The sequence below is a fragment of the Anoplopoma fimbria genome, chromosome 15, assembly GCF_027596085.1.
Source record: "Anoplopoma fimbria isolate UVic2021 breed Golden Eagle Sablefish chromosome 15, Afim_UVic_2022, whole genome shotgun sequence".
Taxonomy (NCBI): Eukaryota; Metazoa; Chordata; class Actinopteri; order Perciformes; family Anoplopomatidae; genus Anoplopoma; species Anoplopoma fimbria.
The window spans coordinates 4,772,641-4,800,025 of NC_072463.1; the positions used below are offsets into that span (position 1 = coordinate 4,772,641).

The window sequence follows — 27,385 nt, forward strand, 5'->3', positions numbered from 1 at the left end:
TGTTTTATATTTTAGATTCTTCAAAGTAGTTGAATGAGAAGGAAAATGAAACACCAAAGTATGGTTTACATTTTGTACTACCTTGTCATTTGCAAGTGCCTTCCTCATTTCAAGTGTTGATTGTAGAAAGAAATGTTATGTCTTCATCATTTTTTACATAACTTCATCATTTCACATAACATTTCTTTCAACAATCAACACTTGAAATGAAACTCAAAATTTCCTATCTGATCTCTTTCCCCTCGCTCACGTGTGCCCCTGGAGTTATTTCCGTTTTTTTTCCGAGCCGCACTTGAACGCAGCGGTCGGAACTAAACGACCGCACATTCGCTGCCCCGTGAGAGGTAAGGGGGCGGAGCCTCGACCAGCGGCCGAACGGACCAATCAGAGGACGCGCTGGGGAGCTCCACAGGGTGCCCCGCCCCCCGCCGCCGTGCGGACGAGGAGCCCGAGCATTCCTCATCTTTCCTGGGCTCGATAGCGGAGGAACGCGGCGACGAAAACGCACCGGACCGACCACACGACGGATTCAAACACCTCATGACACCGCCCAAGGGCACGTAAGGTAGTTTTTTAAAGCTTTTTATTTATTATAACTTAAAAAAAATCCTCATGTTTTCTCTTTAAATTTGGTTTAAAAGGTCGTACTCCATTCAGGTCCCTGAAGGGGTCGTGAGGTGTTAGAGTTTCCTCCATTCAGGTCCCTGAAGGGGTCGTGAGGTGTTCAGTCCCTGAAGGGGTCTTGGGGTGTTTTCTGCAGGTCTTTGGGTAAAATAAGTTACATTATCATCTTTTTACTACTTTTAAATGTAGATATTGTATGCATACGTTATTTAATCATCTAATTAACTTTATTTAGTTGTTTATTTCTCTGTTAAGTAACACAGAGCTGTTTTTAAATCTCTTCAAATGGGGTTTAAACTCATCAAATTAGGCTTCATGTGGATCAATTTGTTATTTGGGAATGAGTAAAGTCTCTCAGCCTACAGGAGTGTCTCACAGTGAGTCATAGCAGATACTATACTTTTCAAATGTCATAAATGGAAAAAACTAAACTCATCCACATTGTAAAATGTGCAGTTTGAGCAGCATTTGTCTGTTTTTCTGATGTTTATGCAGGAGCTGATCAATGCAAAGTGAAGGAGGAAACTAGCCATGTTTGTTAGGTTTCTGCTGTTACATAAACTGGATGCAACGTTTATTACATGGCAATGCAGCCTAGAATAATCACCTGGTTTAAGCTGCTGTCCTCAAAGTTGGTTTATAAATTGCTGTCAGTTAAGTTTATGAATTACAGGTGCTTTTGTCTGAGTCGATTAATAGATCTATGGAAAGTTTATCGTAATCAATGAATCGTTTAAAGAGAAATTTAAAGCAAAAATGGTCAAATTCTTTGGTTTTCTTTTCGTCTTCTAGGTGTTTATATCTTTTTTTTAGATTAAAACTAGTCTCACAAGATAAATATTCCAATGAAAACCATTTCAGAAATACTATATAGCACACATACATACACTTCATCCACACACAGGATTATAAATACCTGCACACATACACACAGTCACTTGAAACATATTTTCAGATGCACAGACACACGCAAATGCATAAACAAAATATTTAAATAAGAATTTATTAAGAAAATTATCTATATTTACATAATAATTAGTTGCTGCTTAGTGTTTCTCGTCCGTTTGACTGCTTTGTTATTTAAATAAAGGCAGTAAAATATCAGTCTAATTCTGTATTAAAGTGTACATAACGCTCTTTTTTTCCCCAATTCGACAAAATGTCAATTCACCATGAAACCACTGAATATCTTTGGTGTTTTGGCTTGGAAATGCGAAAAATGTAAAGATTTTAATATTAACTGCTCTACTACAGAAACATGAATACGTCCGTCTTTTAAATGCATATTTGGATGAATGTGTCCACGAACATGAAGTGTGTTTGTTAATCCGTATATCCGTCTATGTAGGTCGATGTTGGGTCGTGGTGTAAAGCGGAAGTGGAGCTGCCTGGAGGAGCTGGAGGCCGAGACCCTCCATGCTGCTGCTGCTGCAGAGAAGGAGAAGAATGGGGAGGACGGCGGGGGAGACGAGGGCGGGTTCCTCGCGGCTCCGTCCAAATCCGACATGAGCCACCTTCAGCAACGCCAGCTGGTGCTCGGCCTCTGCATGGAGAAGCTCCGGGGCTACCAGGCCGGCATGGAGCTCAGCCTGCGTCGCTCCGTGCTGCTCATCAACACGCTGCGGCAGATCCAGGAGGACATGCAGAGCGACGGGGCGGGAGGCTGCACGCAGGAGGCGCTCCTCAACGGCGTCCACCGTGACTCCTGCCTCCTCAGGGACGACTTGCAGGTTACGTGTCCCGGGTGTGTAGAGGGTGATGCAGACGACTTATCTCTGTCTCCGCCGCTGTCCCCAGAACTGCCCTCTCAGGAGGCAAACATCTCGTCCGACCAGCAGAAATCGCTTCCTGCTTCGGCGATCAATAGTTTTAGCGATGCAGTAAACGCCATGGGCTACCTGGGCGACCTCGCCCTGGACGGCATCTTCGACGACATCGACACGTCGATGTACGAGACTTCAGATCTGCCCTCTGCCTGGGCGGCGAGCTCCCTGTGGCCCGTCAGCGTGTCGCTTTGGGCGGACGAGGACGTGAAGATGCGCTCAGCCGGCGGCCACGGAGGAGCCGGGAGCCTCCAGTCGTGTCTGATGGACCTGAATGAGCTGGACCACATCATGGAGATTCTGGTGAAGTCCTGATCCTGAAGGACGAACTCCTGAACTTTTTACTGCACACAATCACAGAGTCTGATCACAGCGGAGGAGGCTGACAGAGGAGGACGACGTGACCTTTGATCTTTAAGGCTCCTTCTGATATCTCGGTTTAAAATTCAATACAAGCTTCAACTAATTTTAGCTAATTCTTGTGCACATAATTTATAAGAAACCATCCAATACACATAATATTTATTGCTTTAGATGAAGAATCTGGTTTTAAATGTCTCATGAGATTAGGAAACATTAAGGAAACGTCCACTATTTTAGTGCTTTTATACAGTTTTTGGTTGTTATAACTCAGGTGGAGGCAGATACAGATATTTTTCTAGAAGTCTCAGTAGAATTAAATGGTGGAAAAACTTCAGCTATCGAGGATTATTGTGCAAAAAAAATGCATTTTTTAACAGAAAGAGACCAATTTCTGCAGCTACAGTTGCAGGAAACAAATCAGATAGCTCTTCAGCTTTGGGACAGCTTGTTTTTTAAAGAAGTGAGTCAATAATCTGTTGTGAAAAGCAGATGAGGCACATATAGGTATGTAGGTAGACCAAAAGGTGGATCTTCCTTAATTTTTTTTATACAGATCGACCCTTGAATTACAAATCTCAGTGTTTACGCCACTTCTGTTTTATGAAGTTTTAGTTGAAGCAGCTGCATCTCTCTGAGTGAATCCCTGAGCAACCTGAGCTGCTGTTGTTTGTGTCACTCACGCTGTCAGATCAGACTTTGGTTGATTATTAATTGAAATCCCTTCAATAACTTAAGAGTGTGTGTGCTTCAGCAGAAGGTCTCTGCCGCTGTGTTTATGTATTTATTTGGCTCTGTGAAAAAGAGTTCAGCCAAAGAAGTAACTCTCTGATCCCTGGAGATGAATTCCACGTTTGTTTTGTATCACAAGAAACGGAGGGAAAAAATGGATGACACCTTGATTATGAAAGAGGGTAAAATGTTTGTCTAATATTATTCTTATTTATGAATGAAAAGTCGACCACAAACTGCAGCGGATAGAGTTTATTGTTTGGGTGTGAGTGTAAGTTATAATTCAGATTCTTTATGACCTTGGGCTGCCATTTCTTCTGCTTTGGGACAAACTATCAGAGCCTGTATGAGATATATATTCATCCAGATGTTTAACCTTCTCGGCAGCTTGTATTTAAGGTATGATCAATGTATGAAAAACATGTATTTAAAATAGTAATGTAATCTCAGTCCGGTTCTGACGGAGGAGCTGATCGCCTCGAGTCGACAATCAGGACTTTGCCAATGTCTCAGAATTGTAAATGACAACAGAAGCTTGTGTATTTTTATGGCCATGATGGTATGGATTTCTACTGCAATGTTTTTTAAAAACAGTTTTTATGTGTTTTCTATCTGAAACTCCAATCATCAGTGAGTGATGGGGCTGCGATGAAGCAGATGTTTCGACCTTCATCATCTGTGGTTTACTCCCGTTCTACCTCCTGATGTCCGTTTGTCGTCGGTTAACCTGGACACTCCCGTTAGTCGCAGATAGAAACCATCTTTTTCAAACGTTTTAACTGCAAACCAATGGAATCCGATGCTTTTACTGTCAGACCAAAGCGATCCGTCTTCGCCTCTATCTCATGTGGACAATGTGCCTTACTACTGGACCTGATGCTTCACTGGTGTTGAGGTTTTATGTGGTTGTCTGAGCTCAAGCTTCACCGATAAAAGAACTGTGAGGTTGTAGGAGGTGTTATTTAAAGCACCGAAAAACCCTGAACCCGCCATTGTTTCTTCCCTCTTCTTGGTTCTTTCTTTTTTCTTTTCTTTGCTCGTTGAGCACTACTGCCATATGAGCTTAACGTCTCCTGACAGGATGACAGTAAAACTAGCTGAGGGAGGAGGTGGCAGCGAGGGCCAGGAGGGAAAAATAAGAGGAGGAGGACATGGAGGAGGAAGAGGAGGGGTGGGAGGAAGCAGCTTGCGTCACTTGTTCAGGAAGGAGGGGCTTAGAGCTTGTTTTTTGCCCCGGACTCAGACCACCGACCAATCAGGAGAGATGTGCGAGGAGCAAACTGCTTCTCCAACAACAACAACTTGTTTTTGCTCCTGACGGCTCTGTGCAGAAATACAGTGTTGGATTTCAGCCTTCTGAAATAAAAACACTTCTGTTGTTGTTTTTATTTGCATAATCTATCAGGCAGGACTGAAAACAGAAAGCTGCAGTGTTATTTATGACTCTATGAGAGTGTCAGAAGGGTCTGTGAAGCTGTATGTTGATGCTGATTATGATATAAATGTAACTGAAGGACGCTAGATGATGATTAATAATGTATTGTATTTTTTTGTGTGGAAGATTTTATAGATTTTATTCAATAATACAGTACAAATACCGTAACTGCCTTGTGTGAGTCTTTATTCTTTACACCTCATTATATAACAAACCGGTTTGTGTTGTTTTTTTAAAGGTTAAAGACACAAACTTCACGTCTAGATTACAACAAACTGATTATTACACCATCATTTCTGCCAACCTCTTATAAAAGGTGCCTTCCTGCACACAACCCATGCATACACAATGAGGTATTAGTCAATACACCACTGGCTGCATGTGCTTTATGGACACATGGGGGTTTATTTTGCCCTGATTGAAGCCTCCCAGGGAAACCATTCTCTAAAATTTCACCCAAATTGTGCCTTCTTTAGTTTGACTAGTTAACCCAAATGTGTAAAAAATCTCTTCAAATACAGTTTTAGAGCTCATTACAGGCAGTGCACACCCTGTGAAGCTCAGCTCAGGGCAAAATCTCCCTTTATGTGTTTTTCCAAAGGAGTCTAAAGGAAGCCAAGACTGCCCCCTTGTGGCTGTTTGACTGAAGTACAGCTGTGAGCCGAAGGTAAGCATGACGGTGCAATTTTAATATATGTATAGAGTGGTGGTAGTGGAAGCTGTGTGTTTTTGCAGCTTCATCACAAACATGATTATTGCACAAAGCCAGCGTTTTAAAATATGGAAAGTATTTGGGTGATGTTTAACCCTCTCCTCTCTGCTGCAGACACATCTGCAATACTACAGGGCAATATACTAGTACACATATTCTATCCTTTAAATATAGTATTAAATATAGTCATCATTACATTATTGAGGTGTTAACATGTAAGCAGTGTTTAGGAGGTGCATCATGTTCTGTTCGGCAGTTTAACCTCAAACAACCTCCATTATGTTTAGTTTCATAGAAGCCCTTGTAGAGACGGATGTTATAAACTAGTGTCTGCTATAAACAGTGTGATACTTGCATGGGGTAGCTGTTTTCAGTTTGTCTTATGCAGGCTGTATCCGTCACTATCAAATAAAACCATGAATAAAATATATAAAATAAACATTTTAATCTTGAGAGTAAGCATTTACTTGGGCTGTCTGATCAGTTCAGTGCAGTAAAAAGAGACAAATTGGAGAGAATACGTCTCATAAAATGGGAATAATCAAATTAATTAAATTTGACTTGACTTAAAAGACAAGTGTCCTTATTTACCTCCTACCTCTGTCTGTTCTACTTAAACAGCAGCAACAAAAAGCTTCCAACTGCCTGGGATTAAATCTATTTAAACGTTGCTCCATGGAGCCTAAATTTCTCTTAGTATGCATCTGTTCATTATTGGGATTCTACAGTTAAACATTGCTGCACAGGAAAAAGAAATAAAGCAGATATAATGTTCCATTTACAGGCATCTATCTGAATGATAAAGCAGCTCAACCAGCAAACAGATCAAACTGTCTTTTGCAGCATTTACTTCTTTTACCGCAGTGTCATATTTCCCTGCACTACAGAGTCTGTTTTCACTCCTGAGAATGAGACAGAAGCAGAGTTACGGTAGATGTTGTTGCTGAGCGGACAGGAATTCAGGGAGAGGTCACACATGAGGAGGAGCAACACGTGAGCTACTGCACACAACCTCTGATAACGCTGCCGTTTAACACATGTGGAGGCAGCTTATCAGACTAACTAGTGAACTGTGTCTTTATGTATCCATCTGATGTATCTATCTTCAGGCGCAGCGTAACTGAAGCTGGGTGGTATAAAGCTGTATAAATGTATAAAAGTCTGCCTGCGGCCCAGCAGAGTGCTGCAGAGTCTGGGTTTAATGTTTCTCTGCAGGCAGACATCCGTCTACTGCGGTGGAGTGAAGCAGAGCTTTGGCTGACTCAGCACACACTCACAGAACAAAACAACCTCTGCTGCTGCTGCAAAACAATGACCAATGGGATGAAGCGACTGGGCTGATGATGGACGCATGAATCCAGAAGCATGTGGCGAGTTTTTCATGTAGAAGAAATGTGTTTTTAATGTTAAAAATAACATGTTTTATCAGTGTAAATGATGTGTGAGGTGGGGCTGCATTTGAGCAAAAATCAGATCTGATGTTGGGCATGGTCACGTCTGCTTACAGGGAGTGAAAAATCAAAACTCAAAAGGTTTAGCTTGTAGTCATTCCTCCTGTTCACGCTGGATGTTACATTAAAGTTTTGTTCTTAACAAGCTTATATGAGACTATGAGAGTTTGAAATTCCCTCTCTGTGTTTCTGTGCTGAGCTGCAACAAAAAAAAATGGGATTTTGTAATAAAAAGACAGTTATTTTGGAAGATATTTACTTGATTTTACTAACTTAGATGGCTGAAACCTCATTACCTTCAGATAAACGGACACAACCAACAATTTATCCCCCATCACCTCATACTGAAAGTGCACCAGGAAGGGATCACTTAACAGCCAGTATGAACTACAGGAATGATTTCAACAAGCAAAACCTGTTCCAGTGTTCATATGTTATTGTTTTAAGATAGAAAAATTAATGAAATCTAAACAAGCCATGTCCTAATCCGTCCGAAGATAATAAACAAAAAAATAATACATGATTTCTGTTGTGTATAACTAATATACTAATTGTGTTGGTAAAAAAGGAGGTAAAGTAGTAATACTTTTACAGTTACGGTATCTACTACATCAACATGTAAAGTAGTCTGCGTTAGCTTTTGGTATATTTTGACCAGTATCAGTTATTCCCCACTTCTGATTGAATAAACAGGCTGGTTACTTTGCACATTTATTTTACTGTATTTTATACTAGAATAATGTGTTTTTTCCCCAAAAAAATTGCAATTTGTCCTTCAGATAACGAGGTTGAAAGATGTAGAAGTTACCCTTTTTTTTTTAGTTTTAGTGCCCCTTGCTGGTCTAAAAATGCTGCTTCAGGTTTTCTTTTCTGGCTTTAACCCTGGTTAAAAAAGTAAATACTTAAAATAATCTTTAAAATATAGCACACATGTCAGCTTAAAACATCTGTAACAGTGTTTACATCCACTTACATAGGCTACTTATAAAACCCCTCCCCCATTAGTCTAATGGTCTGTTTTATTTTTAGATTTTTCTATTTTTAATTTGCAACTAACAATTAATTTGATTATCGATAAATCTGCAGATTATTTTCCTTGATAAATCAACCAATTGTTTGGTCTATAAAATGTCAGAAAATAGTGAAAAAAGGCCAAGTTGATGTCTCCAAATAGCTTGTTTTGAGGAATCAACGGTTCCAAATTATTGATGTAGTATATAAAGCACATATAAAGTAAGTCAAAGACAAAGAACAAATCTTCAAAATTAAGAAACTGGAACTTGGGATCATTTGTTTTTTCTTTGCTGAAAAGGGGACTTCAACAAGTAATCGATTATGAAAATGTATTTTCTGCTCCCTAAAATTCTTGTTGTGTTTTTTGTAGACGTGTTAAGTATCTTGTAACTTTATTTTTTAGAGGAATAGATATAAATTTAACTTACTTTAGTTAGTTGTAACATGGTTTACAGCCTGATACATAAATACACACAGAAATGTTTTGGTTTTAAAGGCAACGGTTCACTGGAATTCAGCAGAAACATGAACCCTAATCAGGGGATCGGCCTGAGAGAGAAACAACAACAACATGTATCTGTGTGTGACACGGGAATACAAAAGCATGAATGAAATCTTCTGTCTCAACTCTGGCTTCTGTCCTGATGAACACAGATGTTGGAATGTGTTTGACCAGCGCCATGACCTCGAGGAACGAATTCCTTTAGGTCTGATTACATGTAAGTGATTTACGAGGGTCCTCCAGACAGGTCCCGAGATCTGACCTGAACTTATTTCTACACGTAGAAATGGATTTGAACCGGCAGCTTCAGACTTATAGCCCCCCCCTCCATTCATTTTTTGTTTTAGAGGGGAAGCGAATTATCTGCTGGTATGTTGTTTTTCTTAACTGTAGGACGAGACAGAGCTCAGGCCGTGGTGATTCGTCTCTGACCCCGCACCATGTGGAGACATAATTGAGAGGGGTGGTAAGGGGAAGTTAGAGACCAGGTCATTTCCAAACAGCAACGGACAAAAAAACAAACTTAAAAAAAAACGGTGTAAATGCAACAGATCAAATATGTGGAATAGTGGAATTAATCACAGATTTACTAATTAAAAATAAATAAAATACTATTCTTGCACTAGAGACATTAACTTAAGAACTTGATGAAATTAATTGTATTTAAAATCGTACAGAAAATCAACTTGCTTTATCTGCTTCAGACCAAATGTATTAGTACCAGCAGTGTAAAGTACATTTACTCAAGTTCTTTAAAGAGTCATTTTGTGGCACTTTTACTTTACTTGTGTGCCTTTATTTCTAAATACACTTCAGGGTGAATTATTGTACTTTTTACTCCACTACATTGATTTGACAGCTAAAGTTATTTGTTACTTTGCAGATTAGGGTTTTTATTTTCTTACCATATAATTATTTTTTTTTTTTAAATAACATGCTTTATATAGATTATTCAATCATAACAGTATCACAAAAATGTGTTTTACTTTTACCTGCTGCTAAGTGAAATGCAGCATGTCTGTATATGAATACTTTTACTTTTGGTACTTTAAATACGTATTGCTGCAAATATTTGTGTGCTTTTATTGAATTAAATGTTTTAATGCAAGACTTTGACTTGCAATGAAGTATTTTTAGCATGAGGTATTGTTACTTCTACTTAAGTAAAAGTAATTAATAACTTTTCTGCCATTGAATAGTACAGACTGACTGAGTAGACATTTCTCCACTTCATCTTAACATAGCAAATTAATGTTTTTTGCTAAATAAATGCTCTAAATTTCGAATTTAGCACCTTTAATTAATGACTTAAACAATTCATTAATTATCTAAATTGTTTCCAAGGAGGATAATTTCAACAAAAATAGACTTTCAAATGATAACATTGCTGCTGCTGCTGCTGCTGCATATGATGATTATGATAAAGATGTTGATGGTAAGTCTTGGCCAGAAGCCAACTGAAGTCCACGAACAAGAGTGTCATTGTAGCATACGGCTGCACTGCCTCCACAGTTTGATCTAATTTTCTCCAAACTAATTATAAATGTGGGTAATTAAAGTCACGGTAGGAGCCATTAGTCACAGTCATTAGCTGCTGGTCGCATGCAGATGAGACCCATGCATGAGGCAGATGTGAGCACACCAACATGTACGGAGGCCCATCATGAGGTGGTCACATGACGGGCATTGATTACATTGATTACAGCTATTAGTTAGACCTCTCAATCAAGCGTGAACCTTTTAATTGTCCTTAATCACTTCACAATATTTGGATTAAAATAATTAGATCTTTGACTGGATGTCATTCTTTCAAAAATGTTTCAATCTTACAGAGCAAATTAGCTGTTTTTTCATACATTCAGAATGCTAGCAGCTCTGTGAGACAGTACTTATGCAGATAAATCACAGACTGTATAGCAATTAAGAAAAAGCATCTACAGGTGTGGTGCAAAATACTTAAGTACAACCTTTTAAATGCTCAAGTGAAATAAAAGAATGTGGCTTTTATGTTTGTTTGGAGCTTGTTCCATTTGTTTGCAGAATAGTATTTGAACACACTTTTTTCATTTTTTTTAAAGAACTCAGAAAAAGAGCATTTTGTCATTTAGAAATAGTTTCTTTACATAGTTTTTCAATACTCACAATACTGTGACAAGCAGAGACGAGAAGCAGCCTTCAACTCTACGGCATTCAACACAAGGGAAAAGAACATAAATTAAAATAATGAAAATACTAGCAATGTCAAGTTTTCTGTGAAGTATGTATCGAGGCTTTTATAATTTTAGATCAGGTTTTTGCTAAGCTGAATCATTTTGAGATTGGTAGGTGGTTATTTAAGTCACTGAGGTGAAGGACGGAAGCATCTCAATCAGTCTCACCTCAGCTTACTGACGAAAAAGACAATGTAATGCCTTATATATATATATAATATTTGGTGAAGAAGTAGTAACTGTGTTGAAAATATTTCTAGAAGAAATTAAATGATGATTAAATGATTCACACAAATCTAATTTGTTTGGTATGATTTGATTTTCAAAACTGATTTTAAGGGGGGAGCGTGGGAGGAGAACAATTTGATCATTTTCTCAAACTACAATGCATTGCCAGAGGTATTTGCAAGCGACGACGAGTAGAATAAGATTTTGCTTTTCTAATAAGTACGAGAGAGTTCAATTCTGTCGATGTCAGTCAGCTGATTAGTGGGTTCGGCTGTCTTCCTAGTGAATCACATACTTTGCCTTCGAAATGACTCCAGTTGTTGTTATAAATGTCAATAAATGTCGTAATATAGACCAAACTAAATTTGTACAAGAGGTCAATGTACAAATCAGGAGGTCAACCAATCACTTAGTTATTCTAGACTCCAGATTTAAAAATTTAAAAAACTTAATGCACAAAATTGGCAAAAAAATGTGTTAAATCAGTTGTAATATGATAATTAGCAATGACAAATGGTCAAGGTGATTGAATCTTGACAGTTGAATGTGCTCTCACATTCCTCTCAAAACTCTGTTAGTAGAGTTCATGGTCAGAGGAAGTTCAGCAAAATCATTCTGTCTGGAATAAGAACATGTTGAGGCGCCGTTAAATATTCCACTCATCGCTCATTATCAGGTTTTGAAACGGATGAAGTGTGTCAGTCTGTGCAACACAAGCATCAGCTCTTATCCTCTAAATGCCAAACACGCTGTTGTAATCTACATAATGAGCAGCAGAGAGGACGGTGAGCCGACGGTGAGCCGACCGCAACTATAAACACATTTAAAGGTATTTGATTTATCCAACCCTTTGAGGTTTTTCTCTTCCAGGAACGCCCTGTTGCACAATGACACCAGCTCACGCAACACTTAAACACTCTGAAAGAGCCAACAAACCGACAAGATTTTTTTACCTGTTTTTCTCCTAAAAAATGAGGGCAAAAACTGTCAAATATGGAAGTAAACTAGAGATTTAAGTAGTCATAATTTCCACGTTCAACATAATTGTATCATGATTGATTTCACATCGTCTGCATTCTGATCATATTCTACTATTTGCTCTCTGTTATGCAACAACATGAAGACGCCACATGATACACAGATTGAGTAATGAGTCCAGCCGTCTGTAAAAAAATGCATTTCAAATCATGTAAAGTCAAAGAATGTCACTGCAGAATTTCCAACACATCTCTAATCACTGTTGAGAATCAAATCACACTGTACGGCATGAAGATATAATTAATTTCATACACTGCTGCTGAGTGGAAAGCATGATGTTCATCAAAATAACCAGCAGAGATATTTACTGTATCCCCTCTTACACAACTAATTACTGCCGCCGTTTCAACACAGCAGACAGGAATTTTCTTCGGTGAACTCACACAAAAGCTCAGAACATATCTCAAATGTATTATATCAGGGTATAACTACCGTTATAGTACCATAGTACCGCTTGTAGTGATGTTTTTTATTCTCAAAATAAACCCAGCTGCAAAAAGAAACCGCCTCATACTAAATGATGCCGACATTTTAAGTGTGTTTAATGCTCACAATGCAGAATTCACAATAAAGTGCACTTTACAATTCCAATATAATTGTTTATGAGAGTGGTATTGATTGGATGGTTCTATTTTCCTACACTATGAACCGTGGTATCATGGAGTGTCCTGGTGGCCTTGGAGTTTAAGATGCTGAACATGTACAAAGTGTGATTGAAGACCCTCTCTCTCTCCTCTCAATGTCACATCTCCACTGACAACTATCTAATAAAAGCAAAATGTGCCCTGAATAAATCTTAAAAAACTGTATCATTACGTATCACCAAGTTGAATGTTAAGCTGTGAATGAAAACAAAAACTTTGCTCTTATGTTATTATCAAGTTATTACCAAAAACTTCCATTTCTCTAACAACCACTTGAAGCTGGTTCCAAAAGAGAGTAAGAGAGAGTGTAATTGAGTACAGACTTATTTAACATGCAGGAAAACTGAATGAATTATACTTATAGTACAGTAAATGGTCGTCATGGTTTCTGTAAAATGAACTGTACGATTGATTTGTGTAGAATCTAATTGACCTATTGACGTGTAGCATATTGACATAAGTTACCTGGCGTCTAATTGAGACCTCCATGTATTTGTAAAGAAATCATGGACTATAACTAAGAAGAGGATGTAGTCACAGACTGGTTTCTGGACTGCTTTTTTGAAGCCTTGAGTTTAGTGATTTCGCCTTCGCCATCTTGGAATACCGAGTGACGTAGAGACACCGTATACGTCTGTCAATCACTGTGTAGCCCCGCCCTAAAGCATACCCTGCTTTATGGTCCATTTGACTCTAAATGGAGCATCATTTACTAAATGAACATCATGCTGTATTGAAGAAGACTTGAAACTAGAGATTGAGACCATAAACTCATGTTTACAATGTTTACTGAGGGAATAAATCAAGAGAGAAGTAGAGTCATTTTCTCATAGACTTCTATACAACCGGAGGAGTCGCCCCCTGATGGACAGTAGAGAGAATGCAAGGTTGCTGCCAGGTCAAAACCCCATAAATGTGGAGCTCTGCTTTTATTTGAAGTTTGACCGTATGCAGATTGCCCTGAAGTCAACTTTAGTGAACAGGTGTATATCTGTGTCCTCTGCTACTGAACATGAAGTGCTTGAATGTCCCAGAGTCTGAATAAAAATCCAGCAGAACATATTGATCATTTACAGTCTCATCCATTGACATTCCTACAGAGAGTAAAGAAGTACCCAAGAACATACAATATGAAATATGTGGTATGTGCCTGCATGCATGTTCTGTGTATGTTTATCATAAGGCTTCATTGACATGTGATGCCGGCTCCTCTCTGGCCTTTCACAGTGTGTTTTGTGGAACTGATTGCTCATCAGGTTGCATTTTTATGGGAACTGAAGTGCACTCAGACTTCTCACACCTTAGCGGAACATTTCCACAGCAGCTTAACAGCAAGAAATCCAACGGCACCGCTTCAAAACCAACATAGGAAACTGTTTTCTTGTTTATGATGCTGCAGAACACTTGATGTAGGTGCACATCAACAACAAACAAAAACATAAGACACTTTTCTGCTCAGAGAATAATTAATTGCCATATTAATTACAAATGTGATCATACATTATGTGAGTGTTGTGTTTCAGGTTTGTTCCACCGTACTTAAATGGCCAAAATCAATGACTTCAGCTTTTATGAACCTGTTGTAGCTCCATGATTCATGCTGCCAAGTTTATCATCCAGTTGGGTTCTAAAATTAGATGTTTCTTCTTCATTTAGCAATATGTTTTACAAATAGACCATGCAATTGCAAAATCTTGTTTCATTTTGTGTGTGCAACGCCTTATTTGGACGTTTGTGAATGAGGTTTGGGAGGGGTTTTTTTTTGGCAGAGGCAGAAGACAGCAGCTGATGATCAATATGTTTCTTACTGGTCTGAATGAGAGACGCTTTCCAGACTTCTGATAAATCTTAAAATGGAAAACTTGGCACACAGGATACAGGCCTCTAATTTGAAGGCGAAAAAGTTAAACATCATCATCAGAATGGACAGTGGTGGCATCGGTAAAGCCAGTAATAACGGATAAAAAGTTGAGGCAAACTACAGACGATAAGCTGCGTGTGTTGTCCTCTTTAACTTCTAAAATCAATAACTTCTATCAGAGAGGCAATAAATGTTATTTCTAATAGGTTGTTATGTACCACAGATATGTTTCTAAGTGCTGACCTTCAGCTTTAAGGGTGTGTGAGGGTGTTCACGTCCATACTGGGAGACCATTGTGGGAATGGTTGCCCTTTCAACCCTCTCAAAGGGCTAAAAAACCCTTTACGGTTCAATGGACGAGGATGTAAACACCCACACTGACTTAAAGTAAAGGTAAAAGGACGCCTCAGATCAACGTGACCAAGTTGAATGTCACAGAAACATTTCAACGCAGCACAGAGGAGCAGTTCCCAGTGCCGCTCCAGCTATTTATAGAAACAATGATAGTGTCTTTAACATGCCACTGCAATGACATTCACCTTTATGGGACAATAAAGGTTTGATTTGATCATGAAATAGACGTGTAGTAAATATTCTGTCTGTGGGGTGAGGACAGGTAAAGGGTGCAGATAATGTCAGACTTTTTAAAAAACACTCCGGAAGAATGTTGAAAAGGAGAAAGTGTGACAGTCTGCAACATATTTCAGTGCAAGGTTTTCCCCTTTACTGTAATTTATCTGTCGTTATACTAAATTAATATTATTAACCATCAGCTTTATAGATATTCGATTGAGTCGTTTGGCTTTCGATTATGTGAATTAGATTTTATCTGGCTTAAGTGCAAAGAAGGCTGGTTCAATCTGAGCATAATACTTAAAATGACTGCTTTCTTTTGCCATATTCTCAACGATTCTTAATATAATAAATAGGAAATTTGTGACATTTTTGAAGGTCACTCAGTCATGTTACCTGAGATGATAAACAACAAACCACAGAACAATCTGCCTTTCTTTGACTCTAGTATTGATGTCCACGTTGTTCTGACTCGTGTCCTTTTGTCTTCTAGCATTCTCATGTTACATATTTCTGATAAATGCTTTGAAAATGTAATTTAATACAAATATGAACATAAAAAAAAGCCTGAATATGGCGGAGCATCAGTCTAGTAAAAGAAAATACAGCTTTTTAGCTTGTTGTGAATATTTTCCTCGTTTTTCCTCGAGCCAGATATTGATTTAGGGTTTGGAAATGTTTTTTGAACTGGTGCCAAAACTAAATGCTGTGTCATGTTGTGAGCTCATAGCCAAGAAGAAGAATAGAAAAAGAGAGGAAGCAAAGAGATTATCTCATCCGTCTGGATTTGCCCTGACTTGAATGCAGATTCAGAAAAATAACATTTATTAAATCCCAAAAAATGGAGAGCCGGGAGAGAAATGTGATAATTAAATCAGTTTAACTGGTGTGTGGTTCAATGCATAATGGGATAAAACTACCAATTATTTCCTCCCATTTGAATAATTGCTCATTTCGTTTAATCAGATTGAACTGCTGCATCACTGGAAAGTAACTGCATGACAAGTGAGCAGCAGATAATTGATGATACTGTTTGATAGACATCTGGAGACCTAAACACTAGACGTACGATTTGGAAATAAAGCTGCACTCTTGTTGTCATCCCTCCTCAGTCATTTATCACATGCAATGTAAAGCATGTTAGAGGAAGAAACACAAACACACACTACAAGCCACCTGATACCTGCGCTGCCTGTCACACCATAATGCTGCCTTGCATTTCTGCCGTATTGATCAGAGTGCTCGTCCCAACTAATGCACCGCCAGCTTCGCCCTCAGGTCCAAACATCACTTAGCACTGATGATCAAACACAACAGCAGACGTTCTGAGTGCAGCGGCGATCTGTACCAGATTTGTGGGATATCGGCCAGAAGGCCAGGTAAAAAAAACTCCCTGAAGATTTTCTATTGCGACCTGATGCTGACAGACAGGATGTGTGTTTTGAAAGAGATGTCATCCTGTAGAAACCAGCAGCTGGGTAAATATACGGTCAACATTAGTAACCTCCTCCTCAGGGAGTTACAGCCTGTGTTTTTGGTAGGCAGCCATTTCTTAATTGATCATTTTGAAAAAGCTCTTAACCTGTGTGTTCTCCTTCACCTCCATCATGAGGTTACTGATGTATCGGCGGAATCGCTTGAAGTCACGTCTGTTTCAGGGAAAGACCTAATGAGTCCGTTGATTCAGGATTTCAGGACGAGCAGGCCTCTAAAGTTATAATACCACTTAAAGTACTACTGAAAAAAACTACTACTGGTGATGTACTGTATTTCTCACTTCTTATTGTTGATATATATATATATATATATATATATATATATATATATATATATTTTAAAAACGTCTTAGAGCCCAAGGTGATTTCTTCAAACGACTTGAAACCAAACTATTTTTAGTAACTTTGTCACTTTTTCCTGAAAAATAACCTAAAAGATAAATAAAAAAAATCTGAGGAAAATGCAGAAATGTTAGGAAAAGAAGTTTCCTAAATAACCAACTAATAACTTAATTACTGATAAATCTGTTCATTATTTTATTAATTAATTCATGAAATCCTTTGGTCTATAAAATGTCTAAAAATGTTGGTAAAGCAGCGAGCAGATCATCACATTTTGGAGGATGAAGCCAGAGAATATATATCAATCAATGACAAGCAAATGGTTATAGAAGCTGTTGTCCATTATTTTTATGTTGATCGACAAATAAATCGATCTACTCGTCATTTCTGCACTGCATGAATCAAAGTTGAAAATTGCAGAAGGGAATACCAATATCTAATCACAGGATACCAAAGTTGTTTTTTAAACTCAAAACTTCAGCAGATTCTCTGCCCCTCATTCCTACATTAGCATCTATAATTCATGAAGAACCCTTTTTCAACGACTAACTCGGCTCTATTTATAGTTTCGACTGGTATTTTTCACGTGGACACGGTGCAAACTGTATGTTACGGAGCGTCATGCTTATCTTTTTGACTGGATTCAGTCTTTCAAGAGACCAGGATGAATTGCTTGTTTTCACCTAAACACCAAACTTTTTCAGCCTCACAGTTTTAGTTTGATCTAGTTTCCTCTCAGGCTTTCCCTCATGAGATCTCCATCATCTTGCCTCCACAATGGGTGATTTTAAACTAAGTGTACACAGCGACAAATTGAGTTATGGCTCCATGTCAACAATACACTGTTTCAACCCCCACCCCGTCCTGTCACTTCTGGAGCCAGAAGCTGACATTGTGATTGTCCTTGTCCGATTAGGGTCGATCAATGAGCAGAGACCAGAGGAAGAAGAGGGAGAAGAGGAGGGGGGGGGGGAGGAGTAAAAGGAGAACTGAGGGATGTGTCTCCTCCCATAATTAAGTTAGTGTGCTGCACTGGAGGTCCATGTTTACGGGGCAAGCGAGGGAGTTTTTCCTTCACTCGGTGGACAGAAGGCAGCAGCCTCACTCTCTCTTCTCTCTGGTTTATTCCTGCAACTCATCCCTTCACTGCGACTAGCAACCTGCACACACAGGCTGATTCTGGACGAGTCGGGGGGTAGGGGAAGCAGCAGCAGCAGCAGCAGCAGCAGCAGCAACAGCAGCACCTGCCTAACCCTCCAACACCACCACCCTCTTCCTCCTCCCTCCCTCCCTCCTTCCCCCCAGCCTGCCCGGCCCAGGACTGTCTCTGCAGCCGTCGCCTCCACCACCTCTGCCATCATGTGCGACTGCTTCCACCTGGCCTTCCCCAACTGGCAGGCCGCCTCCTCAGGGACGGGTGGGCATCTCTCTCATATCTCTCTCTCTTTTCCCTCTCTCTATGACTTTGTCTGTGCTGTTTCCCCCCCACCCTCCTCTCAGAGACATTCACTGATTCAGGCAGCAGCAGAGTTTAGTAGTGCAGCGGGAGAGATAACGTGTGTGTGTGTGTGTTTTTGAGACGAGGAGAGAGAGTGAGCGAGTGCTGGTGCTGATGCTGAGTTGTGTTGCTGACCTGCAGCGAGCGCTGGGTGTGTCTGCAGAGCGCAGGGGAGTGTGTGTGTGTTTGAAGATGTCATCATCGAGGATGTCGGGCGGCTCTGCACATCTCCCGTCTCCCCCTCCCCACTGTGTGCGTTTGAAGCAGAGGGCTGAAAGGCAAACAGGAGACAACGTTACTGTGGCAGTTCAGTGAAGCAGAAATAGTGATAGAGAAATAACTTCCTGGGGGGAAACATGAAAAAGGCGACTGAAATGTGGGGACATAACTCTTCCCCCTTCTAAGCTTTAAAGCTGCATTCTTTATGTGAAAGAGGGAAGAGCTGCTAGCTGTAACCTTGCTTCACTTTTAATAAAATATTAACATTTCGAAAAAGTTTACGACGCAGAAAGCTCTAAAACGTACGCAATGCACATCTCATTGCGTACACTGCTCAAAGTCTTTCTCTTGATACATCTTATTCTGTATTTTAAACGCGGAGTAAGTTGGGGAAAATGTATTCTATCTTTATGGTTACATCAAATGGACGTTTGATGATCTGCCTCCATGATTTAACACCTCTACAGTCCATGTAAACAAATCATATATGATCACGAGTCAGGGCGTAGAGCATAGCTACGCAGTTTGTGTGAAACTGATTACATTCAAGTAATATTCGTAATGCTTGTGATCTTGAAAAATATGCTGAGAAGAATTAGAAGTGTTCCTGTTGATCATGATGAACACGTCACTGGTTTCAGAGCATTTTCCTGGAAATAGTTCCTGTAGATATCATTTACAAATTTGTGTATGATTTTTTCAGCCGTTTGCTTTTAGTGGTCGTTTGTCGATTACACTTTATAGACATTGTCGGTAAAAATCACTGATGTTTTAAAGAGCTTCTAAAGAGTAGGAGTTCTTACAGAGGATTAATAAATCAAACAGTAAAATGAGCCAAGGAAACCGCTGCATCACCACCATGACATGTGGATGATTTATGGTCAGAAAAGTCAGGAGAGAATCACGATCATTCTTCCTGGAAACCATTTTGTGTCTGATTGAACTGCTTAGTTCAGGTATATTGTGTTTAAAGTGGACATCATAGTAGTATATGACATATTATTCTTGTATTATTGCGTTTGCTGATGTTGAGGAAAAAGCTAATGTTGATGTTTGCTAATACTGGCTGTGTTTCTATGTTCTAATTCCAACAATTCTCTTCATTTACCACTGCCGCTACTCATAATTAAATCTGCCTGAAGATGTGGAGAGGTTTGTGTTGCTGTGAGTGGCTTCAGGCGGCACTCAAGGTCAGATAGAGAGATAGAGAGAGAGAGAGAGAGAGAGAGAGAGAGAGAGAGCGCTTAGTTTACTGCTAGGAAGTGAGCCAGACAGAGGCCGGTCTGCTCAGCAGTGGAGCCTGAAATCAGACGATCCTGATCCATTACGATTCATCAGCCTCAGTGGGACAAATCCTGCTCCTGAATCAATATCACACCACTTGAATAGTTTATATGTCAATCAGTGCAGATCAGCTTCAGTCAAAAGAGACAATCTGAGAATTTGTTTCAACCTGCTTGGAGCATCAGGTGGACATCGCTTTATATGTTTGTTTGTTTTGTTTGCTTTTCACAATTTTGAGAATAGTGCGACATGTTGGGGTTTTAGTAAGATGTGTGTGTCTAATCAATTTCCATCCTTATTTTCATTCTTGTCAGGGAGAACAAGGAACATCTTTTAGACCATTATAAGACATTCAAACCCTGACTAAACGCAGGCTAGAGGAACTTTGAGTTACTTGGCTTCAATCTTAAAAAACACAAGTGACAAAATGAAAGAAATGCATGTTATCAAGACTCTATTTCCATGACTGTGGTTGTTGTCAGTGAACAACTTTGGCAGTAATCGGTTAAATAACTTGCATCCAAAATCAACCTGATATATATCAGACCCCTTAATCAACTAACTCAAGGAAATGATCTTGATTAAATCTGAGTAACTTTGTGCTCCAGGCATGTGAAGCAAAACAAAAGCACAGAGGAGTTTGCAGACACAGTTCAACCCAGGTGTAGGCTGGTGACCTGAAATAACATTGTGTGTGTCTGTTTTTTTTGCTGTGATTGAATGTCGTGGCAATGCAGTTAGATTGAGATAAGAATTCCAGAGCTGTGATGAAACTCCCTGTAAGTGTGCAGCAGTTTAGGACATTGAAAGCATGCGCTTCTGCAGTCTCATGTTCATGTAATCCATGCAAAATCTAATTCTGTTTTCCTTCCCTTCACTCAAATCTTATTATAATTTGGATGCAAACAAACAGTCCTCCAGTGAAAGGAGCTTGTGTCTGTCTGCAAGAATCAGAAATCCGGGAGCACAAATAATGAGCTGTATATCTTTGTATTAGTTTAGTGAAGAGGGGAGCTCCGGGGAGCCTTCCAGGTGTTTTTCAACAGGAAACGCAAAGTGGAGCAGAAGGTGGTTACGTAAGAGATGAGCTGAGGACAAGCAACTAGCAGAATACAGATCTGCTTTCATAGTCAAGAGTGAATCTACAAACTGGATTGCAGATTTTGTGTTTGTGAGATCTTGTGATTTGTATCAATGCCAGCACAAGCAGCTATATGAGAGGTTCACTGTCTCAGCTTATTTTCCGGACGAAGGAGTTTAAGTGTCCACATCGGTATTGTTTGCAGTCGGGGTATTTTAAAAGCCTCCTCCTTCGTCACATCAGCAATGAGGGACGAGCCACACCCAAATCCAGAGCTGCAGTTGCACCCAAATATGAATCATGCAGGATCTGCACCACAAAAGACTTCAGCACCTGCTGCTTTAGTTTATATATCTGCAGAATATCACCATAAAAGTCAAATTATAACATCCCGCGGCTGCTTTACAATTAATACATTTACTACATCTAATCCATGATAAGTCAAACAAGTAAATAAGTCTACTATGTGATTTTATTTTCTACAATTTTTAGTGAGCAGTGAGAGTTGTTATCAGGCGTTCTGCAGCACCCACATGACAAATATTTGAGAAAGGAGTTTCTACATGTGCGGTGCCAGTAGTTGGGTTAGGAACACTGGACATCCGCCTGAATTAAGTGGTGAATAACATACATCATCCAGTCATGCCGAGCAGGGCCTGAACCCTCCACAAAGCTCCCTGCACACATTCACACCATGATTCACGACTACTGCAGCTGAGAGCTTGAGATGAAACACTAACAAGACTAAAGCTCTTTTCACGCTGGACTCCAGTTACCTCGGGACCCTTAGTCATTTTTTAAATAACTGCGGAGGTCGTCTTTGATTTTAATCCTGTGTAAATCTGCCATGTCCGTAGTTAGTCCAGTAAAAATTCCACTGCAAATGTACCTACCATATATGGCTAAACACATGTGAAGACATGTGATGATAATGATCTAGTGCCAATTGGCTTTTTGGTTACTTGGGGTCAAGTTTTTTTTAATGCAAGGTTTTTTTGTGAATATTAATATCAACATAAATAGGCCTATATAATATGATAATATTACTTAAATATACACTGTATTTAATGTGGATGTTACATACAGCCTTGACATCATATCTGGGTGATAATGTCAATACATTTGAGTAAAATACAGGTTTCGCTTATCATGAAACAAAGACGTGCTTCATTGACGCTGCACAGAGCTCTAAGCTAAATGCTAACATCTGCTAGCTAACATAATCACATTGACAACGATACAAGGATTTCAATGTGTTTTATGCATGTGATTGTTAGTGGTTTGCTTTAGTGAAAATGCTCATTAAGTTTCAACAGATCATATTAAAGGTCCCTTGATTCATAAAGATAAGATAAGATAAGATAAGATAAAGAGGTTTTTATTGTCATTGTAGTGATACAACGAAATTCCGTTTGGCAGCATTACCTTCAACTCTAGTTAATTGAAAGTATTAAATGTCTTTTCGAGAGTTAAATTCATCACAGGTAGTTTTTTTGCTGCGATGGCAAAAGCCTTTAGAAAATATGAGGTTTTAAGTACAGTAGTTTTATATATTTTTAAATTATAAAGTAAACTGTTGAAAATTGAGGATTGTTAAAGATGTTCTTCCCCTTGAAGTGGGAGGAACATCTTATTAATTGATGACAGATTAATGTACATTTAAGGTTATTTTAAGGAACATGTGGTGGTAAGTATGTGAACTTAAGTCAACATGAGGACTTGATTGAGTTACTTCAGTTTGGGAGTGACCCAAGTTAAGGCAAGGTTTGACTGCAACCTAAAAGTGTCCCGCCTCCTTTGTCCATCTGAGACTGAACAAATCTTGTTAGCCACTTTGGCAGTCACACTCACTCCAGGAATGTTTAAAGGCAGTTTGGATTCTGTGTTGTTGACACATTGGTTTTAGTTCCAGGAGTTAAAATAACAGCAGGAGCAGGAAGGTGAGTTCTTTGATTCCACGTTAAAATTGAAGTTCCAAGAATGTTGTTTTTGTCAGTCATACGTGGTGTGAAAGAGAAGGTTGATGAGGAGAAGGATGGTGCAGCTGTAGAGACTTGATTGTTATATTTCACAACACGTCTAGACCGTGGTGCTTTCTGGGTTCACAATGTGAATCTATGTTTCTGTCAGATCAATGTTCTGTGAGGTTATTTTCTGATCCTGGTGTCAGAGCGATGTATGTCTACGATGACAGTGCAGGTTGTGTTTCAGGTTTATTTTCAGTATCAGAACTATAATGTCATTTGATAACTCCTTGAACTTTCTCGGATTGTTAAACACACCCTGATACAGTAGGAGGCTTTTTTTTTTATGCCATCAGTCTCTTGTCTTAAATGTGTTCTAATGCACTTACACAGGCAGTCAGAGATCTTCACATGACATACATTAAAGCAATGGGTGGAGTGTCAGTGTGGTGGTTAGTTGAGAAACCATGGTGTTACAGTATTTATTGTCAATACTGTGTCTATATCAGTAATCATGAATACTTTTTGTTGTATAATTCAATACATTTTTGAGGATTTCAGATACATATTAAACCAAAAATCATAATTTTTGCATCAAATACTTGCCAGAACACATAAAGTTAAGAAACTTAAAACTTAAAAAACTCTCACAACTACTTGGGGAGTAAAAGGCTGATTACATCCAAATATGTTGTTTTCTATTATATCACTTCCAGAAAAGCTTGTAACCCTCTCTCACTGGCTCATACACTTAAACTACAAAGATTTTGAATATTCTAAACAAGTATTTTGAGTTTGTTTTTAATGTTTTTGTTCAAATTGTTCACTAATTAACTTTAGTGCTACTTTATGTGAAATAATTGAAACCTTCATACGGCAATGCAGCTTAAGTTAATATGATGTTGATGCGATTTGGGTGGCATTTTCCTTTAATTATTGATTTGAGTTGAGAAGTTTAGTGCTTAAGTAAGACTTGTGATGACTGCAGACCAAACAAATGCATCTGCAATAGAAATGATTTGATTCTCCGTGTGGAATCTGCACTGCAGAGATCTGGGAGCCCAACCACATTTATTCAATACTAATTCCTACTGACAACATAACAATCTGCTGATAAACGGCCTCTTGATGATATGAATTTATTAGCCAATGAGGAGCTCAAACCACACAGAAAATGTGGAGGACAGAGCAACACGGTTTCTCCAGAATCCACTCCTGATTTCATTTATTAGTTTGGGATTTCTTTATTCCAAACATTTGATATACTAACAGATGGACCTCATCCTCCTGATATAATGATTATCACATTAAAATGGCCTGATTGGGTAATTCAAAATGGATTGAAATCAAATAACGGTTAAGTATCAAAGCGGGTTAGGAATATTAATCTGACTAACCGAGTCAGACTTTCCCTTTCCAGCAGCCTTGAGGGGCTGAGCTGGGAGTCTTATCTTTTTTGGATCAATACAGTGGATCACTTAACAGAGGGAAAGGAGGCAGCGGGTTCCTCTGGGGAATTATTGCCAGGAAGAACTCTAAATAGTCTCATCATCGGCTCCAGTGTCTCTCTGAGCCTCAAAACAACTGCAGGAGTCAGAGCAGGTGAAAGTCTCGGCTTACTGCTTGAAAAATAGAAATGCAGATAAAAGAAGTTTGAGTTCAGAGTTTTTGTCTTTCATTCGTTCATTCATGCAACAAATCTCTTACTTTGTTTTCATACTATGATAAAATCAAGTAATAAAACACTTGTATATTGTTGAATAAAGTTCTACTATTTACTTAAATGCTACTAAAACAAGCAGTTGTCATATCAGCATATATTTTTTGGTGTTTACGTTTTGTCTATTTTCTGTGTTTTCTTGCAAACAGCCGGTCGAAGGCTGAGAGCACCAGAGCCGGGAACAGAGGACGATTCAGTGAGTGACTTTTAAATGATGTCTTTCTGTTTGATTTCTTCATCAGTCACTAAAGGATTCTGTGTCGCCTTCAATCAACAGATAAACAGAATGTTAAAACTAAAATAAAGCATGCAGTTATAAACCTATTTACACAAGGAATGTCTGATCCGACGCTACTATTTACCTAAATGTTGATTAAATATATCTATGACACATTAGCCTTCCAAACGTGGCACACCTTACTTTTCTTGAGCTACTTGATCCAAAGGCCCTGGTTCAAAACTATTAAGTTGATACGCTTATATTACTCATATGATATGAATAAAAGTCATCTTCCATATTCTGATATATATTTGCTGAGGAAAGAATGGTGTGAAAAAATTCAGAACAGCATGTTAAACCTGTCTCTTATGGAATTAAACCATCTGCAATTAATAATAATGATGTATGGAGGACTGAAGACCACAGTTATGTTAATGTACTTTAGTATGTATATATTATATGAGAATAAATACAATTATTTTGGAAATATTTTTGCATTGGTGTTGGACTGACAGACCAGCCATCACACTACTAATGCGACAATTCTTAAATGACATACAGCCAAACACCCAGACAATGCTGTCTTTGGCATAACGAGGTGTTATCACACTAGTCTTTGATACAGTTTTCTTTGTGGTTCAAGCTGCATGCACAGCTACTTAAGAAGAGGAGATGTTGTTCAGACTTGATATCACTCAATTTGATAATTTATAGTATTTCAACAGAGTTTTATTGTAATAAAATCATATGTTGCAATATCGTAATACACAATCTGTTGCCTAAATTGATAATAACAAACTAGCTTAAATTTCACAGAAAATTAAAAGTGTAATAGTTTGAGGGAAAAACATTTGAAGATTGTGGTATTGTTTATACATCACACTTTACATAACCACTCAGCTCAAAGCGATAAACAAACTGTGTATATGTAGAAATATGTATTTATGTTTTGCTTTATAATTTCACTTGAAACTGTTATTTTCAGTTTGCACGTAAAGATTTTAATAAAATGAGAAAATATTGAGTACTTTTCATTTGTCAAGTATCTAATCCGCACAGGCTTTACCATGTGGTTATCTAATATTAACTATTTAAACTAGAAAACATGCTACATCTTAATATTTATCATTATGGAGATATAAAATGACCTATATCGGGGTAGAAGATTTTGGCCATATCGCCCAGACCTAGTTAAGAAATATTAAAATAAATGTCTAACTAAAAGTGACTCAAATGTCATGATTTCTGTTTGAAACAATACAACTGTTTTTGTGGAATTGACCATGTGACTGTTTTTGTTTTGTGCTGACTGACCTTATGTCCACGCAGACATGTGACGAGCAAGCTCAGTTCACAGAGCGACCGCGGCCTCAAGGATCGTCCCCCGTGGAGGAGTATCCTGAAACCGAAAAATACACCGACAGTGACAAAGAGGTACACGGCACCAACACACAACTATGTTACACAACAGACACAACAAACAAGGTCAAGAAAATAAATATAGAAACCTGTTTACATGCAATTTAATAACCTAAATATGCAGTTAAGATATCAAAATCCAGCAGAGATAACTTGGTTTGATTTAATTTCTCACCTCAACTGGGGAAACTTTTAGCATGACATTTGTTACAACCCGGCTCTCAGGCTGCAACATGAAGGAGACAAGACGGGTGTATATCTAATAAATAGGTACATTTATTTAACAAATACTATTAACAAATCACAATAACTAAACAAAGCCAACAAAACAGCAGCTGGGTCAGCCAAAGAACAGCCCCAGGAGGAGAGAGCCGCCCTCCCTGTTCAGGTGCTGAGTCTTTATGACTGGACTACGATGCTCAGGTGTGGCTCATCAGCAGCAATCAACAACCTGAAAGACAAAGAACCAGCAGAGAGGACACAGACCCCTACTGGAAAGGAGGGGTCATCACACATTTGAGAATTCAGGTTATTACAGCCTATAAACTGGTCCCTTAAATAGTTAGTAAACGCACTGGGTCTTTTAACTGTCTATTTGGGATTCAACAGTCTATTTCGTTTAGGCCGTGGCAAATGAAGTTAGGAAAAATAAGCTTGTGACCAAGAGTAGCAAACATGTGCATTTGGCTCATTTCTGCTCACATGGAGCGATTCGTATCCTAAAATCAAAGTTTAAGGAGTGTCTTTAATAAGTAAAACATAACTATTGAAATTGCAGAAGAGTTTTATTGGACTGCATCAGTGTCTGATGACCAATTCTGCTATTAAGTCACAGTAATGGGAATTAAATAAAAGTATTGTATTCTTAAACATCCTTAACTGTGTTAGATTAGATGTTCTATTAGTTATTTTCATCTAGGCCTCACCCACTGGAA

The 27,385-nt window shown here is 38.7% G+C and overlaps 1 protein-coding gene and 1 long non-coding RNA gene across 3 annotated transcripts; one reads left to right on the forward strand and one right to left on the reverse strand.

Moving 5' to 3' along the window:
- Nucleotides 1-471: 471 nt before the first annotated feature.
- Nucleotides 472-5,142, forward strand: si:dkey-177p2.6 (uncharacterized protein LOC568712 homolog). Of its 2 annotated transcripts, none has more exons than XM_054614114.1 (2): nt 472-560; nt 1,973-5,142. In XM_054614114.1, the coding sequence occupies exons 1-2, from the start codon at nt 541-543 to the stop codon at nt 2,760-2,762; spliced, it is 810 nt and encodes a 269-aa protein (XP_054470089.1). In that variant the 5' UTR covers nt 472-540; the 3' UTR covers nt 2,763-5,142. The 2 variants fall into 2 exon arrangements, with proteins under 2 accessions (XP_054470089.1, XP_054470090.1); XM_054614115.1 differs by having other exon boundaries at nt 486-565.
- On the reverse strand, nt 2,649-26,804 carry LOC129103584 (uncharacterized). The gene is made up of 4 exons (XR_008531746.1): nt 26,626-26,804; nt 26,346-26,430; nt 18,679-18,814; nt 2,649-2,726 (listed from the first exon to the last, which is right to left on the reverse strand). It is a non-coding gene; the product is annotated as an uncharacterized LOC129103584 (long non-coding RNA).
- Nucleotides 26,805-27,385: the final 581 nt, after the last annotated feature.

Coding starts and splice junctions, on each gene's coding strand:
- si:dkey-177p2.6 (XM_054614114.1), top strand. CDS start 541: ATGACACCGCCCAAGGGCAC. Junction 561..1,972: donor ATGACACCGCCCAAGGGCAC/GTAAGGTAGTTT, acceptor CCGTCTATGTAG/GTCGATGTTGGGTCGTGGTG.